At 36.6% G+C, this 20,301-nt stretch overlaps 1 protein-coding gene across 9 annotated transcripts in view; it reads left to right on the top strand.

The window, feature by feature from the left end:
- The window catches only part of csmd3b (CUB and Sushi multiple domains 3b), a 990,558-nt gene that overhangs the window by 619,084 nt on the left and 351,173 nt on the right, over nt 1-20,301 (top strand). For all 9 annotated transcript variants that reach the window (XR_012395232.1, XM_068215335.2, XM_017352314.4 and 6 more), the window contains 3 exons: nt 1,308-1,477; nt 3,103-3,259; nt 11,703-11,894. Coding sequence is in view for 8 of the 9 variants with exons in the window: in XM_068215335.2 (XP_068071436.1) it covers nt 1,308-1,477; nt 3,103-3,259; nt 11,703-11,894 (519 nt within the window). In the remaining variant the exon portion in view is untranslated. The remainder of the gene's footprint in view (nt 1-1,307; nt 1,478-3,102; nt 3,260-11,702; nt 11,895-20,301) is intronic.

The raw sequence follows: 20,301 nt of genomic DNA, 5'->3' as shown, positions 1-20,301 counted from the left end.
AATCATCTCAGACTGGTTTCTTGAACATGACAATGAGCTCACTGTACTCACATGGCCTCCACAGTCACCAGATATCAATCCAATAGAGCACCTTTGGGATGTGGTGGAACGGAAGATTGGCATCATGGATGTGCAGGCGACAAATCTGCAGCAACTGCGTGATGCTATCATATCAATATGGAGAAAATGATCTCTGAGAAATATTTCCTCTACCTTGTTGAATCTATGCCACGAAGGATAAAGGCAGATTTGATGGCAATAGGGGGTCCAACCCGGTAATAGTAGGGTGTACCTAATAAAGTGGCCGGTGAGTGTGTGTGTGTGTGTGTGTGTATATATATGTATATTATATTTGTATATTTTTTGTTTGCTTTTTACTTATTATTTGCAAATTTTTATTCATTTATTCATCTTTTTTATTTGTAGATTATTTCTTTTTAAGTAAATAATTTTATTTATTTTTATAGTTTAAACAATAAAAAAAACACTTTCATAACCACAGCTCATGAAACCGTGAGCAAAGAAACTCATTCCACCACTCTTTACCTTCTGGGACCGGCTCACTTATTCAGATTGCAGTCTGGTCAGGTGTTAACCTCACATTGCTCCCAACTTTCTTCCCCCCCAAGAGCTGACTGAAAGTGAGAAAAGAAGGCCTTATGGGAAAAGCAAGTCTCGTCTAGTGTAAATTCACATCATGTCCAGGACTGACTCACCGAGGGTTGGGGGGGGGTATTGTAGGTAATTTACTAAATGGAGGCTGTAACGCCAGTGATTTATTCAAAATATGACACTGGTAATATCGTCATAACATGGAGGAAAGCGACGAGGGGATGATAAATAAATCAGCCAGGCTATGTGTGTGTGTGTGTTTCTTTATGTCAGTCTTTCTCCTGCACCAGAATACATGATGGATACTCACACACCTGTTTTTTTTACAGTCTGTTGTTCCATTAAATCTGCATTGGATGGTTATTGTCCCACATACAGTATGTCCTCTGTGAACATGAGGTTTTGAATTAAAGCTACGAATGGTTGCAACTGGAGTCTGTCGATTTCACTTTCCATCACACGAGCACCGCAGACTCCACCTGTCCAGACCAATCCTTTTGAAAATGCCAGATCTGTATTAATGCACCATGAGCGTTCGCAGCAGCAATATGTCCATGTGGTGTGTTCAGGAGCTTGCGTGTAGCTCAAATGTTAACTGAATGTCTTTATGTGATAATAATTTTGATTACTTAGCTACTTGTGGTACTTCATTTGTCCCCCCCAATGTTTCTTGGTTTTATATTTCCTTTCTCTAGCTGAGTGCGGCTCTTCTGTCATCAACAATGAAGGGATTCTGCTGTCACCCAATTACCCCATGAACTACGAGAACAACCACGAGTGCATTTACAGCATACAGGTGCAGGCTGGGAAAGGAATCAACATTTCGGCTAGAACCTTCCATCTGGCACAGGGGGACATCCTGAAGGTATATCTAAATGTTCTATAGTTATACTATACTATACCTGACTAAAGTCTTGTCCTATCCAAGCTTTAGGAGGAACAAATAATAACTTGACTTCTAGTTGATCATTTGCTATCAGACGTGGCCAACCCAAGCTCATTCTGGAAATGTAGCCCCGCGAACGTTTCTGGAGACCGCGATTTACGTGGCCGGAGGTACGTAAAGGCCGCGTTTGTTTTTTTTTCGAGCGAACGCTACGGGGGCGGTGTGGCGCCGCTCCGCCCCTCCTCTTCGCGCTCGCCGGCCGACGGCTCGCCTCCGAGTTGAGGGCTTTCCCGATGCAATCAGTTCGTCCGCCTAGCTCACAGCGTTGCGTCGGCGGAGCGGAGGCCCCGGAGGAGGAGCCGGAGCCGGCCGCGGTGGACGACGACCGGGATCGAGTCCGGGGAACAGCGGGTTCCGGAAATCAAGACGAAAAACATAATCCGGAAAATAAGGGCGAGAATGCGGCGGGATCCAAAAATGCGGTCGAAATCGAAGATGAGGGCTTTTTTTTTTTTTTTTTTTTCCGATCCGGCGGCTTTTTTGCGCGAGAACGGCGCGGGCGCACAGCGAGAACGCACAACGGCCTCTCGTGGATCCGCGAAAACAAAAAACTGCTCGAATACGTTCCTCCCGGGAAGTAAATCGCGGTCCGCAGAAACGTCCGCGGGGCTACGTTTCCACAATGAGCCCGGGTTGGACGTGGCTTACATGAAAGGCAAAGACCTCAAGATTACACTTATTTCACCAAAATAAAATACGATCATGCCTTGATTTTTAATGATTTAATTAGGACAGTAAGGTCTGACTTTGCTTTTGTTTGTTTTTAAATTTACTTTTCATGCTTGTAAGAAATACATTTAACAACAACGTTTTTGTTTTCCGGTAAATTTATTTGATATTAAACCACATGTTTTTATTGTTTTACAAAGCAAAAACATGTACACATATTATCAGTATAAAAATAAAAAAAAACATCAGTGTGTGACCTAAAAATACAAAACAACTCCATTAGTGTGGAAACATTTCTTTTGGGTTGTGTAACCACGGGGAGGATGACACACACAACTGGAGGTAAGATCCAATATGCAGGTTTATTCAGCGTCAGGCAAGCAATGGTCAAAACGGGTACAAACGGGTATATGTGGACAATCCCGAATCATAGTCGTATAACAGGCAATAGGTCGAAAGGCAGGCGGCTAAACTGTAGAACAAGGATAAACAAGGCTGGGTAGAAACACGGGAAAACAAGACAGGGTAAACACGTTGTCATGTCATCTGAGATAAACAAGACTCGGCAAGCTGAAAGGGTGAATGAGTGGCTTATGTAGTGAATGTAATCAGTGTTTATATTAGTATTTTAATAAAGCTCAAAACCTTTTAGATCCCAATTACACCTGCATTCAGTGTCCTCCACTCGTGATCAGATGACAAAACTGCGTCTTAACTCCGGCCCTAAGACCAACAGAACTGAAAGAGTCACATGAAACAGTATCATGATCTCAAATGTTTGTAGTCTGGCTATATCGAAAACAAATATCAAAGCATCATTTCCGTTTTATCTTGCTCTTGCTTTGTGGTCTACATTTGATCTTCTTGCTTTGCAGATCTATGATGGTAAAGACAACGCGGCTCACATGCTGGGGGCCTTCACCGGCTCCTCCATGTTGGGTCTGACCCTGATCAGCACCTCCAATCACCTCTGGCTGGAGTTTTACAGTGATGCCGAGGCTACCGGAGAGGGCTTCAAACTGGTGTACTCCAGTAAGTCATTACACTGCATGGCTACCAGCACACATCTTTCATTTCAATTCAGTTTGAGTGTATTTGTATAGCGCTTTTCACAATAAATCAAATCAAATCACTTTTTTTGTCACATCATCAGCAGCACGTGTGCTATGATGAGTGAAAAGCTTAGGTGCTGGCTCCAGACAGTACAAAATACAGACATTGCAAATAAAATGACAGTGCAACTACAACAATAATTAGAAATTGACAGCGATATGTACAACGAGTAGGTGTACACATAGTTGTAGGCAGTATTGTTTCAAGTATGGATTGGTTAAAGTGCAGTGCATGCTACATATTGATGGAGTGCAGTGAGGGGTATGGAAGAGTCTGTGTGGGGTGTGTTAAGTGTTCATCAGCCTGATAGTCTGAGGGAAGAAACTTTCCTTCAGCCGGCTGGTGCGTGACCGGATGCTGCGGAACCGTCTGCCTGAGGGTAGCAGAGAGAAAAGTCTATGGCTTGGGTGGCTGGAGTCACTGATAATTATTGTTTCAAAGCAGCTAAAAAAGGAGCACATTATTGCATTACAATCAAATTCGGAAAAGTCACCATAACTTTATAAAATTAAATTTATTTAATTTTATTAAAATTATTAGTCACCATAACTTTATAAGCTACTAATAACTAATTAACTAGTAACTATTACTGTAGCTTAAAGTTATTGTAAATAAACATTGCTGATTATATAGCTTATAGGTGATGTCCATCAGTACATGTTTAATGAATTGTATTTGTGTATTACATCTGAGCACAAAGGCTTGAACTTAGCATTAAAGCTCCCTTTAATTTATCATTACCAAGGCCTTTAGATGATAATTCCCAATTGATGTTGATCCGATAAAATCTCTAGGAGAAGTTCTTTAAAATATGCCTGGAAATGGCCTACGCAATCTCACGGCAATTCCTAACTTTTTGATTTAGTGGCTAATTTGTATGAATTCGAAGGATCTAATTCGTAAAATTTAGTACGACTTGCTCATTACCCAATGACGGTTGGGGTTAGGGGTGGGGTTAGGTGCCACGCCTCCTTTTTAAAGTCATACATTTTCGTACGACTGAACTCCTACGAATTTGTACGTATTAGCCACTAAACTGACAAAACGTAAAATACTTACGTTTCCACGTAAGATCAGGCTGAAATGGCTAAAACTGCACTTTTTTTGTCGTCAGGGGATGTTAAAAATATACGACATTTTTGTTGGGTTTGAGATTTCTCTCCATGAGACTTTTTGCCACACCCACTTCCGAAACTCATAAACATAAATTTTTACCACTTCTGACGTGTGTGGAAAGTTTGGTGAGTTTTCGAGCATGTTTAGACTCTCAAAAATGCGATTCATTCTAAAAGAAACAAAGCAATTCCAATTATAATTGGCCTACGCATCGTAATAATAAGATCCCGATTATTATCCAAACCATTGTTGTCCTATAACTTGCCTAACATTTCAAAGGAGGGTTAATAATTTTCACTTCAACTGTATATAAAACAAAAGCACATCACAGGTTCATTGTGGATATGTACCCCTGTCTACATTTCTGGAGAGCGTGAATTATGTAGCCAGAGCTATGTATGGCTGAATTAAGTCTTTAAATCGAACAATATGAGGCGGTATGACGCCACTGACAGCTTCTGTTTATTTTCGCGCTACCAACTGACCACATAACTCCTTATGGGCGGTGTTGCCAGTTTGCTCAGTGTCTCGCTGCATTCGTCGGCGAACTTTTTTATTAGCCAAACCATTGTTGTCCTATAACTTGCCTAACATTTCACAGGAGGTTAAATAATTTTCACTTCAACTGTATATAAAACAAAAGCACATCACAGGTTCATTGTGGATATGTACCCCTGTCTACATTTCTGGAGAGCGCAAATTATGTAGCCAGAGCTATGTATGGCTGAATTTATTCTTTAAAATGAACAATATGGGGCAGTATGACGCCACTGACATCTTCTGTTTATTTTTGCGCTACCAACTGACCACATACCTCCGTATGGATTTGCTCATTGGCTCGCTACATACGTCGGCGAACTTGAGACCCCGAGAGAAGTTGACTGCAATGACGGGGTTTGAGTCTGGCGAAAAATGGTTCCAGAAATCAGGTACAACAAAAAGAAAGGCAAAAAACAAAATAAACAAGTAAATAACAGAATGAGAACGTATTAAGATCTGAAAACGAGGTAAAAATCAGGCGGCTATTGGTTGGGTTTAGGAAAGGCAGTGGGCGCTGGTCAATCGGTGCTTTTCAAAACACTATCGGTTGGGTTTAGGGAATGGAATGGGTAAGTGAGTCGACAGCGGGCTCTGGTGGATTTACACGAGAAGAGCAGGCATGAATGGCACTTGCGAGAGAAATTCGAGATCTGAAAAAGCATACACAGCGCCCTCTGATGGATTCGCGAAAACAAAAACTGCAAAAGAACATACCTCCTGGGATGTATTTCGCGATCTCCAGAAATGTATGCAGGGGTACGTATCAATAATCAGCTCAGAGGAACTGGTAAGGAAGTGGACCAGTAGAAACATCACTCTGGCTCCATTGACCTTTGCTTGGCCTTGAGCCAGATTTGCGCAGGCTTTTGGTATGAATTCGGTGCGCTTTAATGCTGTTGTGCTCGCAGTGTGTGCTTCAACAAGGTTTTAGTTCCAGTGTGGGGTAAAGTATTAACCTGCAGGAGGGCTATCTCATTTAAAATCAACTAAATCCCTGACTGTCTGTCTGCTTTTCCATTCGCCCTGAAGGATTAGCCATTTGAGTGTATAATAAAGGTCAGAAAAGCCGAGCCTGCTCCAGTCAGCGGATGTTGTAATTCGGAGACCCGATCGGGACAGGGAGGTGAATGTAGCTGATTAAAATAGCATTGTTTGTTTGCTCGAGTCCTGATCGCAAGCCAAGCGTGCTGTGAAACTACGACCTGTAATCAAGCAGCAATCAAAGCCAGGTGTCAGATTTTTTGTCAAGTTGTTTCCTCCGCCCACAGCCGATGCTAAGTGCTGTTGTGTTTATCTGTACTTAACAACTCGCAGCTTAATGGCGAACGGCTGATAAGCTGTAGCGGTTCCCTATGTGGTCATTTTTAAGAGACCTGTTATTTTTAAGAGGAGTGAGCTTCGAGATAAGGGGATTTTACTAAACCGTAAAGACACCCTCACAGGCTTTGGTAACACTTTGAAAAGTTTGTGTCAAACAAATTCATGTTTTCTCATTGTGGAGTTGAAATGTGTGTTTTCTAAGCATAATCAAGGCTTTTTTTGTTATTTTTTTGTACAAAAATTGCTATAAATGTAGGTAACACTAGTTTAGGGCACAATTTATGGTATTAAAAAACCATTAACTAACACCATTAGCTTAATACAATACTAATTAGCTGTTTATTAATAGTTAGTAAGGTAGAAGTTGTGTTTAGGTTTTGAGTAGGTTTAAGGATGCGGGATAAGATCATACTTTATAACTACTAAGTAACATCTTAAGGAACATTAATATCTTAATAACAGGCAGGTAATAATCCAGTAGTTAATAGCACGAATTGTGAGCTAAAGTAAAGTGTTACTAAAATGTCATTAGAAACAGAGGTGGGTATCTAAAATCTATGCTCAAGTAAAAGTACAAGTACTTGCGAAAATTTTTACTCAAGTAAAAGTAACTAATAAGTATCTTAAAAGTTGCTCAAGTAAATAGTTACTAGTTACTTTTCATCTTATATATATATATATATATATATATATATATATATATATATGTATATATATATATATATTTATCGTATTTTCTATATTTTTTTCTTCTGGAGAAAGTCTTACTTGTTTTATATCAGCTAAAATAAAAACAGATTTTAATGTTTTTTAAAACAATTTTAAGGTCAAAATTATTAGCCCCCTTAAGCAATATTTATTTTGATTGTCTACAGAACAAGCCATCATTAATTACCCTAACTTGTTGAATTAGCCTAATTAAGCCTTTAAATGTCACTTGAAAAACTGTTACCTTGGAATTATAAGGTTCTATCTGCATTCTGAATGATTTTGAGGTTTTTAGCTTCAAAGTTTTTTGCATTCCATATAGCAAACAGTATGTGTGTAACAGTCTTAAAATGTAAACAACTTATAAAAACAACATCTCATAATGTAAATAAGTTATGTCAATAACTCAATTTTGACAAAAATGTCAAATAGAACCTTATAATTCTAACCGGAGGAAATATCTAGTATCTTGAAAGATATCTAGTCAAATATTATGTGCTGTCATCATGGCAAAGATTAAAAAAATAAAAAAATAAAAAATAAATAAATAAATATATATATATATATATATAAAATTAGATATTAAAACTATAGAAATGTGTTGATAACATAGTTCTGTTAAGGCAATTGTAAATATGGACATATGGTAAATAATGTGTGCAGGGCTAATCCGTTATTCCAATAAACAGCAGTTTCTTTAGTTATCCCATAGTTAACATAGTTAATAAGGTCTAAAAATATGGATAATTTTGCCACTTTCTACAACGTGTTTTTTTCAGGTCGGACATGAAAAGACTTATACCTAAACTTACCGAAGCCACATACTATGTAGATATCAGAGAATAGTTTAACATATCAAGTCAATGCACTATATGACACCTTTAAACAAACGAAAACACTGTTATTACTATTATTAGTACTCATTAAAATGCACGACACTTCCAAATATGGTCAAACATGAGCTTCAGATTCTAGGGATTTTGAACTTACCTAGGACACATGCTATGTATATCAGCAAACAGTTTAACAAATTGAATCATTGCACTATATGACACCTTTAAACAAACAAACAAACAAAAAAAAAAACACTGTTAGTACTAGTATTAGTGCTCGTTAATATACACGACACTTCCAAATATGTTCAAACCCGAGTTTCCGATTCTAGGGGTTTTTGAACTTACCTAAGCCATATGCTATTTTACAGAAAAACAGTTTAACATATTGAATCAATCCACTAGATTACACTTTTAAACAGACGGAAAAAGAAACACTATTAGTTCTAGTATTAGTACTCATTAATATATTTATAACACTTCCAAATATGGTAAAACATGAGCTTCTGATTCTAGAATTTTTGAACTTACCTAAGCTACATACTATTTAGATATCAGAGAATAGTTTAACAAATCAAGTCAATGCACTATATGACACCTTTAAACAAACGAAAACACTGTTAATACTATTATTAGTACTCATTATTATGCACAACACTTCCAAATATGGTCAAACATGAGCTTCTGATCCTAGGGATTTTGAACTTACCTAGGACACATGCTATGTATATCAGCGAACAGTTTAACAAATTGAATCATTTCACACTATATGACACCTTTAAACAAAAAGAAACACTGTTAGTACTAGTATTAGTGCTCATTAATATACACGACACTTCCAAATATGGTCAAACCCGAGCTTCTGAATCTAGCGGACATTTGGAGGTTTAAAAATGAGCATATACATTTTTTTCTGGAGAATTTTTGAACTTACCCAAACCATGTAGATATCGGAGAACAGTTTAACATATTGAATCAATGCACTATATGACCCCTTTAAACAAACAAAAACACTATTAGTACTTGTATAAGTATTATTAATATAAATTAGTACAAATTTAAAATTCTCTGAAATGCTGTATAAGCTGTCCTGTTTTTATTGTTTTCTTTTTTTTTTCAGAAAACTGGCTGTTTAATGATAATGACTCATAGCTCCACAATTAATAACAGGATGTGTCGCGCAGTGAGAGGGTCTGTGCTTTGGTTCTGATTATGGCTCCAAATTAACCAAGCACTTAATCTTAATTGTTCTGCCTGCTTAGCAAGGGAGCGTCTCAGCCTACCGGCCCAGTAGGATCTTAACTTCAAATTGTTGCCGTTAATGATCACATTAATGTTAAACTTTTACAGCTTTGCCACAGAGCAGCATGAAAATAGCAGGCGAAGGAAAATTCCAGCAATCATCGCCATAATGACCTCATAAAGCTGAACGCAGTACAGTTTGTTCTCAATCATATTCTCACTAAACTTATCATGGTGCTCCATTTTTGTCATGTTTGACAGGTTTATGTTGGGATGTTTAATAAATGAGTGCAATAAAAGTGCTTGGCTTATACAAACATTGACATTAGCTGTGGATCTATCCACCTAGTTTGTATTATTTTAGGATTTTGCATTAAAAATAGGTGAATGAAAACACCATGTAAGAAAATTATAGAAAATGCACATGATAAACATTGATTGGGATGCATTTTTAAGCTGATATATACAGTATATATATATATATATATATATATATATATATATATATATATATATATATATATATATATATATATATATATATATATTAGTGCTGTCAATCAATAAAAAAAAATTAACTAATTAATCGCACCTTTTAAAAAAATGAATCGTTATTAATCACATTTAAAATACTGAAACTTGTAATTTTGGCTATTTAAATGTAAAATTAATGTAAACGCAAGACAAAAAATATTTAAATTCAAAATATAATTGTTTAATAGAATTTTTGTTTACTTGTAACACAGATTTCTTCATGTAAACAGCATACCCACAATAAACCATCAAGATCCTGGTTTGACAGACATATTTATTAAAGAAATTAAAACACAGGCATTTAATGACATTTAAATTTCAAAACAATCAATGCCAATAAAGAAACCTTGATTTCCATGTTGGATTCTAAGTGGACTGCAAAAACATGCCAAAATACAGGCATTGCAGATTTAAAATTAAAAATTATAATAATAAACTATAGAATACAAACTGTTGCACTCATTATAAAGTTTTATTGCTGTGAGTTGAGAACATTAATTATAGAATAGAAACAATTTAGCTTAATCCTCCTTTACATTCATCCAGTTGCTAAGACTAGGAATATCCCGCAAGTGCACAGAGACCCCCAAATGCCCGCAAATGAATGATAATTTCTTGCAAACCGGTCGTTAAATACATTGCACACCCCTCTCGCCCCTACTCAGATACGTCGCTCACTCCACCCCTGACACTCCTCAAAAGGCCTGACACAGACACACACACAGACAGACACACACACAACGCGCTGCAGACGTTTTGGCCCCAACGGCCTTCCATACTGGAGCGACTCCCCTCAGATTCAACACGCATGATCACGTTCATCAAATTTGCTTAAACTAAGCGTCCTAAAGTATTACTGTATTTCACAAGGATTCTGAAACAACAACGCGAAGCATACGCTTTCGTTGCGTTTAATGAGGAAACACGCTAAACTTGGAGGGCTCATGCTGAAAGGCAGAGTAATGCCCTGTCTTTGACAGCTCGCGACTTCACCAGACGTTCTGAGTACATTTACTTAAGACACCAATACTCCGATTTTAATATGATTAAGATAATACTCTTATTAAATATCTACCGTGTAGCCTTAAAAGGAACCTTACCTTAAAGGAACACCGAGTCACAAAATGCGCAGGATTTTCTTTCTGTTCGCCATGCGGTATCAACTTACAACAGATGTCGAAAGTTAAAAATGAAACACCCGAAATTGCATGAAACCCTGGATAACTTGTGATGCAACTAATTGTTTCATACTGGAACTTGCCTTCAAAAAGTGCTTCCTTGGTCTTATCCACATTTATTGCATGTTGAACACACGCACCACCGCAGGAAGTAAAAAAAAAAAACTAAATTGTGTTAATTTCGTTAATTTTTTTATAACGCGTTAATTATTTAAAATTAATCGCATGCGTTAACGCGTTAATTTTGACAGCGCTAATATATATATATATATATATATATATATATATATATATATATATATATATATATATACATATATATATATATATATAAATATATACATATATACATATATATATATAAATATATACATATATATATAAATATATACATATATATATATAAATATATACATATATATATATATATATATATATATATATATATATATATGTATATATATATATATATATATGTATATGTATATATATATATATATATATATATATATATATATATATATATATATATATATATATATATATATATATAAATATATAAATGGATAATTTTGCCGGGGTGAGCTGTGATAATGAAGGAGTTAATCCAAATGAAGGTTGTATAACTCTTCATTTTTATCCACGATCTTTCTTTCTCTTTTTTTCCTTCTTAGATTTAGTTCCCAAAACACACAGAAATATCTCACGAAGGACATGCATTTGGGCTTGCCCCACAGTAATATACCTAAAACACAGATTGCCATAAAAATCATCAATGGCAAGGAGGCATTTCATCTTAATTGCTGAGTTATGCTGTCAGTGGAGGGGAGAAAGTTAGTAAATTCGCAACTTTAGCTTGAAAGTGTGCTGATTGTGTGATGTGTCTTTCAGGTTTTGAGCTGTCCCACTGCGAAGACCCCGGTGTGCCCCAGTTTGGCTTCAAAGTCAATGACCAGGGCCATTTCTCTGGCAGCACCATCACCTACAAGTGCGACCCCGGCTACACACTCCACGGCAGCGGCGTGCTCAAATGCATGACCGGAGAGAGACGTGCATGGGATAATGCTCTTCCTTCCTGCATAGGTAAGATGGCAGCATCCGCTCAATATGTGTAGGATGGGAGGATGTGCTGTAAAATTGAAGCAGGGTCGAACTCATAGATGTGTATAATCAGAGCGATTACAGTCTTTAAATTCTCTCAGCATGCACCATTGTGTGAAAATACAAAGTCGTTATTTCATGCATCTCGGGTGATACAAAGCTTTTACACTTCAATAAATTTGGATGCCTTATTGTTCCACGGAATAAATGTAAGTGCTTTCTTTGTAGCAATGCCAGTATTTGCATCCTGATAGTCTGGTAAAGGTAAAAGCCAAAAAAATGTGCATATTTGATGTTATGTAATGCGATTAGCTTGCATGTTTTCTGATGTTCTGCATGACGTGCTTATGCTTTCGTTTAATATCTTTTTTTGACTTGTTCTTTATTTTTTAATAGTCTGATTCTTTGCATTGATTTTGATCAAGAATTAATTTGCAATAATGATCCATGGATTATACATTAGCCCCTTTCACACAGTGATACCGGTAAATATCGAGAAAATTTCCGGAACGACTTTACCGGTAAATTCAAAAAAGCGCTGTTCACACAGGCGATGACATTACGGATTTTTTTCCGAAGAAGAACGTTCACACGTCTACTCCAAAACACTGGTAAATTCTGACATCATTAACCACAAATGAGCTCTAAACGGCTGCGCTTGTATTTGTAAACATTTGACTACATTACAAACTCTGTGGATGGGTCAGTTTTGTGAACAACTTATTGTAAACATATAAAGAAACACTTTCGCATGTCGAGATGTACAGTTGAAGTCAGAATTATTAGCCCCCTTTTGATTTTGTTTTTCTTTTTTTAAATATTTCCCAAATTATTTTTAACAGAGAAAGGAAATTTTCACAGTATGTCTGATAATATTTTTTCTTCTTGAGAAAGTCCTATTTGTTTTATTTCGGCTAGAATAAAAGCAGTTATAAATTTTTTTAAAAACATTTTTGGGACAAAATGATTAGCGCCTTTAAGCTATTTTTTTTTCGATAGTCTACAGAACAAACCGTTGTTATACAATAAATTGCCTAATTACCCTAAGCTGCCTAGTTCACCTTATTAACCTAGTTTTAATGTCACTTTAAGCTGTATAGAAGTGTCTTGAAAAATATCAAGTAAAATATTATTTACTGTCATCATGGCAAAGATAAAATAAATCAGTGATTAGAAATTAGTTATTAAAAACTATTATGCTTATAAATGTGCTGAAAAAAATCTTCCCTCCATTAAACAGAAATTGGGGAAAAAAATAAACGGGCACTAATAATTCAGGGGGGCTAATAATTCTGACTTCAACTCTACATGATATGTGTGTGTGCTGGCGCTCACCATCTGCTTCACGGTCAAGCGCGACGCATCACGCAATTGAAAGAAGCAGAGCTTAAAGTTTAACAAACGACGGCTTATCATAAGCATTTTATAGATATTTATTTACACAGTTGGCATTAAGAAGGATTATAGAAACATTATCTGACTAACATCCAGCAGCTTAATGTGTCTGGAAAAAATATTAAAAGGTTTTTATCTTCATAAACAGCGCAAATGCGTTTGAATGTTCTGATTGACTAAAGTAGACGTCTCACGTCAGCGCCTTCTAGACGTGAACACACTCTTGCCGACAATATTCATTCTGTGTTCACACAGCGCAGCATTCTGGCAAATTACCAGTTATGTTACAACTTATCTTTCTTGAAAATTGCCGGAACTAATTTCCCCGTATTTTCAAAAAGGCCCTGTTCACACTTACAGACCTTTCCGGAAAATTGCTGGTAAGGGGCTATTGACAAGCAGACACACATCACTTTGGGTTCTGCATCAAATTACAATAACAAAAGAGATTTTATGAACATGGAGAACTTATTAAATCTAATATGTTCATCATCATTTAGCATATTTATGTAAAATGTTGCATTCTGACATTCTTATCCTTACCTGAACACATTAAATGTGTAATACAAGAGATCATACTAAATTATTTTATATTATTAATGACTAAAAACTGGCAAATCTAGTGATTTAAACAACAGTGGTAAAAATATAAAGATTTCAAAAGACAATAAATAAACATTTTTAATATATACACTACCTGACAAAAGTCACCTATACAAGTTATAGAAACTTCTACGACGTCTAGTTAATCAGTTGGTATAAGAAGTGGCTTATATAAAAGGCAAAGGCTTCTAGATTACGCTTACTTTACCAAAATAAAACTGCATCTCTGCAATGACTCATATCACTTAAAAATAAAGTCATCTGGAATGGCAAAGAAAGAGTTCTTGCAGGACTCCCAGAGTTCATCAAGAGTCTTTGGGTTCACCTTCAATGCCTCCTCCTTCATCTTACCCCAGACATGCTCAATAGTGTTCATATCTGGTGACTGGGCTGGCCAATCCTGAAGCACCTTGACCTTCTTTGCTTTCAGGAGCTTTGATGTGAAGGCTGAAGTATGAGATGTTGCCATCCACTCTGCAGATCTCTCACAAGCCCCCATACTGAATGTAACCCCAAACCATGATTTTTCCTTCACCAAACTTGACTGATTTCTCTGAGAATCTTGCCTCCATGCGGGTTCCAGTAGGTCTTTGCAGTATTTGTGATGATTGGGATTCAGCTCAACAGAAGATTAACTTTAGAGGTCAAGTTATTATTTGTTGCTCTAAAAGCAGAGATCGATGACTAGACTTTTGTCAGGCAGTGTGTATATCTGCTAAATATTTCTAAGTATGTATTTTATATATTAAAAATTGCTGCTTTAAAAATAATGACTTGAAAGACTTGAAAAGGGGGGAATAAGATTAAAGAATTAACTGTTAAGAGAGGTCGTTCGTCTGTGAAGCTCTTTTCAAATAAATATCTATATTTTTTTCATTAAAACTTATATTAACTTCAATAATAATCATCTATTATTCATTATGAATCTGCAATTATAGACTAATGTAAATGCACCACGCTGTCTCCACCATGTAGGTGGCTATGAATTTAATAATGCCTTATGCACTTACCAGTACTGTACAAAGGATCATTAGAAGTAACCTTTAAAGCTGATTCAGTACAATATAGTCTATTCGTTCACAGCCTGAGCTTGATGTAGCTTTAGCAATCATATAGTGTGGATGGTGCAAAAGTTTCCAGGTTGTGCTGTATAGCGATTTATGAAATATTTTGTTGCTTTTGAAGAAGAAACCACTTTACTTGCATTTAATATGTTTGCTGTGTAAATAAACTCATGTTTACTATCAAAATACTTTCAAAATTCATTTATTCATTCATTTTCTTGTTGGCTTAGTCTCTTAATTAATCCGGGGTCGCCACAGCGGAATGAACCGCCAACTTATCCAGCAAGTTTTTACGCAGCGGATGCCCTTCCAGCCGCAACCCATACTATCAAAATAAATATTACAATTCAAAAGCTGTACAATTTTTGGGTAAAATATACAAGAAAGCATTTTAAAATATGTGTGTCTGTGTGTGTTTTTATGTATACTTAATACTTAAATACTATATATAAAAAGACAACTTATTATCAGAATTATAAATTATTATCGCAAATGATCCGTTCTCTAGGTTTTAAATTACAATTTACAATATTTTTTGGTAAAATTCTTACATTTTTTTCTTTCAGATTTTCCAATATAAATGTAGTCGTTCAGAGCTTTTTTGAATGAATAAATAAATAAATAAATAACATTTGTTCCAAATAATGTTTGGTAGAAAAACCGATTGAAAACTGATGGTGTGTTTTGAGCATAATGTGCATTAAACCAATCAGAGACTCATCTCATATTCTCTTTAAGAGAGTTGCGTCACGCCATGGAGCATTTGCTATTTATAGATTTTTTACGTGGAAAAGCTGAACGCTTCACTAAAACAGTTAAACAGAGCATATGCAGTGTGAGGGTAAAGAACGAGCCTCCTCCATTCATCCTCTCTTTACTTTTACTCTTTACTTTACTCCTTTACTTTTGTGGATAATGAAACTGTGTCGCACTCCATCCACTAAAGACATCCATTACTTTCACTCTTTACTTTACTCATTTACTTTTGTGGATAATGAAACAGTGTTGTACTCCATCCACTGAAGACATACATATTTAATTTTGTTTTAGTAAGCACAAAGATTAGTTTCAAAACTATTTCTAAATGCAGTTCTAATTTACAGCAAACAAAACAAACAATAATAAAGAAGTGTGGTCCAAAACTGAGTTATATCCAAACACACGTCCTGTTCTTATGCCCCATATAGTGATGCAATGTCTCCAAAACCCGACAGGTGGACAAATCTAAGCTGTTTTTTTTAAACAAATATAAATATGCATATAATAGATAATACTTCTAATAATAAAAACATTTTACAGATGCAGATTTTCATGAATGAAATGAAAAAGGTGTTGAAGGCATGGGGGCAGTTTTTTTTATATTTATATGTATAAATTTATATGTCGTTTTTGTAACATTATAATCCTTTAATATTTTTAATATGTAAAGATATTTGTGTATTGCTGTACATCTTGTGGGTATTCAGCAATGTGTAAGCATTTGGACCCACAACTAATGTGCTCTGCATTTTAGCTGGTCAATTGAGCAGTCTATTTCAGTTCCTCAGAATAGCAGAGCGCCAACAATGTGCCTTAACACACCTCCTTTATGGCTCGTTTCCACTTTAGACTGCAAAATGACGTATCTCTGTAAACCAATAGCGTTTAGCTGCGCATCTAGCTCCGCCTTTTGGTAGCCTTTCTCGTGTTTGGTACCCTTTCGAAAGGGTGCCGAAAAAGTGGTACACCACAGTTCGGTTCGATACGCGTTTTGACAGTCAAAACGGCCATAAAAGCGTACCGAACCATACCGTACGGTACCACTCAGTGGAAACAGGCCATTATAGACCAGAACACCGAGTCCACGAAGTGGCGTAAATTGATTTGCTATTTTAACAACGTGATGCAAAACGGTAAAATTACTGTTGCACTGGTCTGAAAATAACAAATTGTGCCAAACACATCTTGCACCTTATTGCGCCGGGTGTATGATAGGGCCCTAAATAAAAATAGATAAATGGACATTTAGCTCATATCCAAACCTAATAAATATAAAGAAACTGAGATTTGTTAAATTTCTTTATTTTTTTCCCCCATAGCTGTATGTACATGCAAAACAAAAAAGTCTATTGTCATTCTCCTAAAATAAAATAAAAATACACCAACTATCTCTTTTTTGTTTGTTTTGTTTAATTTGTAAGAAAGTTTTGACACCTTTAAAGAATGAATGGACACTCAACTCACACCCAAACCTAAAACGTCCAGTAAATCTAAAGAAGCTAAGCTTTATTTTTATCATTTATTCATTTTCTTTTTGGCCAAGTCCCTTTATAAATCCAGTGTCACCACAGCGGAATGAACCGCCAACTTATTCAGCATATGTTTTACGCAGCAGATGCCTTTCCAACTGCAACCCATCACTGGGAAACACCCATACACATACACTCATTCACACACATAAACTACATACAATTTAGCTACCCATTTCACCTGTACCACATGCCTTTGGACTTGTGGGGGAAACTGGAGCACCTGGAGGAAACCCACGCCAATTCAGGGAGAACATGCAAACTCTACACAGAAACGCCAATTGACCTAGCCAAGGCTTGAACCAGCAACCTTCTAGCTGTGAGGCGAATGTTACCCACTGCGCTACCATGCAGCCCACATTATTTTCACTTCATTATTTTCCTCCACAGCTGTATGTAGATGCAGTTCATGAACTTCAGAATCACCAATACCGACTCTTTAACATCCGATTAGTGCATGTTCTGTTGCCATGGAAACCACATATTAACAGTATTGCCAAGCATGCATCATTCCAGCACTGTGGCTTTCATAACTGTTGCTCTCATTGTTGCTATTCGTCACAATTATCTTCTGTATTTCTCATACTCAGCTCTTAAAACAGCCATACACTTTTTTATTTTTCTTTGCTGAAAGGCAAATGTTTGAGAAATGCATGAGTGGTGAATCCCCTCCCCTCATCTGTGTCTAATGGTGTGGGTTGTTAATATAGTAGCTGATGCAGGGGGTCCCGCTTGAGCCCCCGATGATGATTCTTCATCAGGCGGGTGGAGATAGGACGACGTGCCGCTATTACTTCCTTCATTTTCCTGATGAATGGTGATTATGGGGATTTAGCCTCCGATGAGTTGGATATTGGTATGTCTACTGACCCCAGATCAGATTTGCTCACTATTAGATTTAGCTTTAATGAGGTCTGATTAGACTCAAAGCGCTCGTCCAAATTGCTTCCAAACGGCGAGGCTAGATAGATAAAACACAAAGACTTCAACGCAGAGCATATATTTGACTCATTTCTATACGGCCGAGCGGATGGACGGAAATACTAATCAGCCTCACAAAGTTTCAGGCTGATATTTTCCAGCCCGCTTTAATAATAGATGCTTAATAATGTGGTGGATATTTCACTTTCTTTGACAGGCCAAATATGCAGGTCATTTGATGTGACCTTTAGCTAAAGTGAGATATTTCAAAATAGTGGAGAAGGCGTGTGCTTTTTGCCATTCCTTTTTTTTATTACAGATCAAATATTTAACTATTTTTCATATATATATATATATATATATATATATATATATATATATATTGTCATTCAAGTCCACGGGTGAATGAAACGTTCACCAGTTTCTGCAGAAGAAGCTCCAGAGCTGCAGTGCCAAATCAGCGATTTCTGACTGGCAATCGTCCTGCACTGATTTTCGCAGCCAATCAGAGGTGATTGAGCGCTTCTGACAGTGCAACCGTCCTAACCAAAACATAATATAATGTTACACTTTTATTGATTTCATGCTTGGAAATTTGAATTAATATGCATATGATATAGATACTAGGGTGGCCTGGTGGCTCAGTGGTTAGGACTGTGGCCTCACAGCAAGAAGGTCACTGGTTTGAGTCCTGGCTGGGCCAGCTGGCATTTCTGTGTGGAGTTTGCATGTTTTGCCTGTGTTGGCATGGGTTTTCTCTGGGTGTTTTTCCACAGTCCAAACACATGCACTATAGGTGAACTGAATAAACTAAATTGGCCGTAGTGTGTGGGTAGATGGGTCTCTCCCAGTACTGGGTTGCAGCTGGAAGGGCATTCACTGCGTAAAACAAATGTTGAATAAGTTGGCGACCCCTGATAAGTAAGGGACTAAGCCGAAGAAAAAAGAATAAAGAACAAAAAATACCATATAAATAGAGCTAGTCGTGATTAATTGCATCCAAAATAAAAGTTTTTTCTTTTTTTGACATAATATGTGTGTGTGAGAAAATGTTTATTTATAAAAAAAACAATATATATATATATATATATATATATATATATATATATATATATATATATATATATATATATATATATATATATATATATATATGTATGTATGTATGTATGTATGTATATATATATATATATATATATATATATATATATATATATATATATATATATATATATTTACAGCAGTATTATTAGCTTCCCTGTTTATTTTTTCCCTAATTTCTGTATATATATATATATATATATATATAAACATTTTCTCACACACACATATTATATCAAAAAAAGAAAAAACTAATATATATATATATATATATATATATATATATATATATATATATATAAAAATAATAATATATATATATATATATATATATATATATATATATATATATATATATATATATATATATATTGTAGCGAGGCAGAGGGAAAACACAAACACCGTAGATGAAGTTACAAACAATACCCCGGAGGGTGCTTTTATTTACAAGTGATAAAGGGGTGAATGAGTGCTCTTCTTAGAGGTGCGTGCTCAGGTGCTCCGGGGAGAAGGTGAAGACTGGTGAGAGGGATGGTGTTGGATCGGTCACGAGCTGGATTCGGCTGTGGGAGAGACAGAGAGAGACAAGCGTTAGCGCAGGGAGTCATCTGAAATGAAGCTCACTTCCTCCTGTGTGGGGCTGGCTTTTATCTCTCCCTGGCTGATGAGGTCCAGCTGTGAGCGATCCGAGGTTGATGAGAGATCCAGCTGGTGTGGATTTGTGCCCAGGGCGACGTGGTATTGCATGGCTCGCTACATTCCCCCCCCCTTAGCGTCGTCCTGGTCCTGGGTGTCCTGCGAAGGAAGAGCAGTGTATTGAGAGGGGGGGTAGAATGTTTCGACAGACCTGCCCATCCTGACCAGAGCCGTGAGAGTCCGTCTGCGTTTCCGTGGGAGGCCCCGGCTCGATGTTGTACGTCGAAGTTGAAATCCTGGAGCGACAGGAACCACCTGGTGACCCGAGCGTTGTTGTTCTTCGCTGTAGCCATCCATTGTAGCGGGGCGTGGTCGGTCACC

This window comes from Danio rerio, chromosome 19, assembly GCF_049306965.1.
Source record: "Danio rerio strain Tuebingen ecotype United States chromosome 19, GRCz12tu, whole genome shotgun sequence".
NCBI classification, from domain to species: Eukaryota; Metazoa; Chordata; class Actinopteri; order Cypriniformes; family Danionidae; genus Danio; species Danio rerio.
The sequence above is the reverse complement of the archived record's forward strand: the minus strand, read 5'-3'. Positions and strand labels throughout refer to the sequence as shown.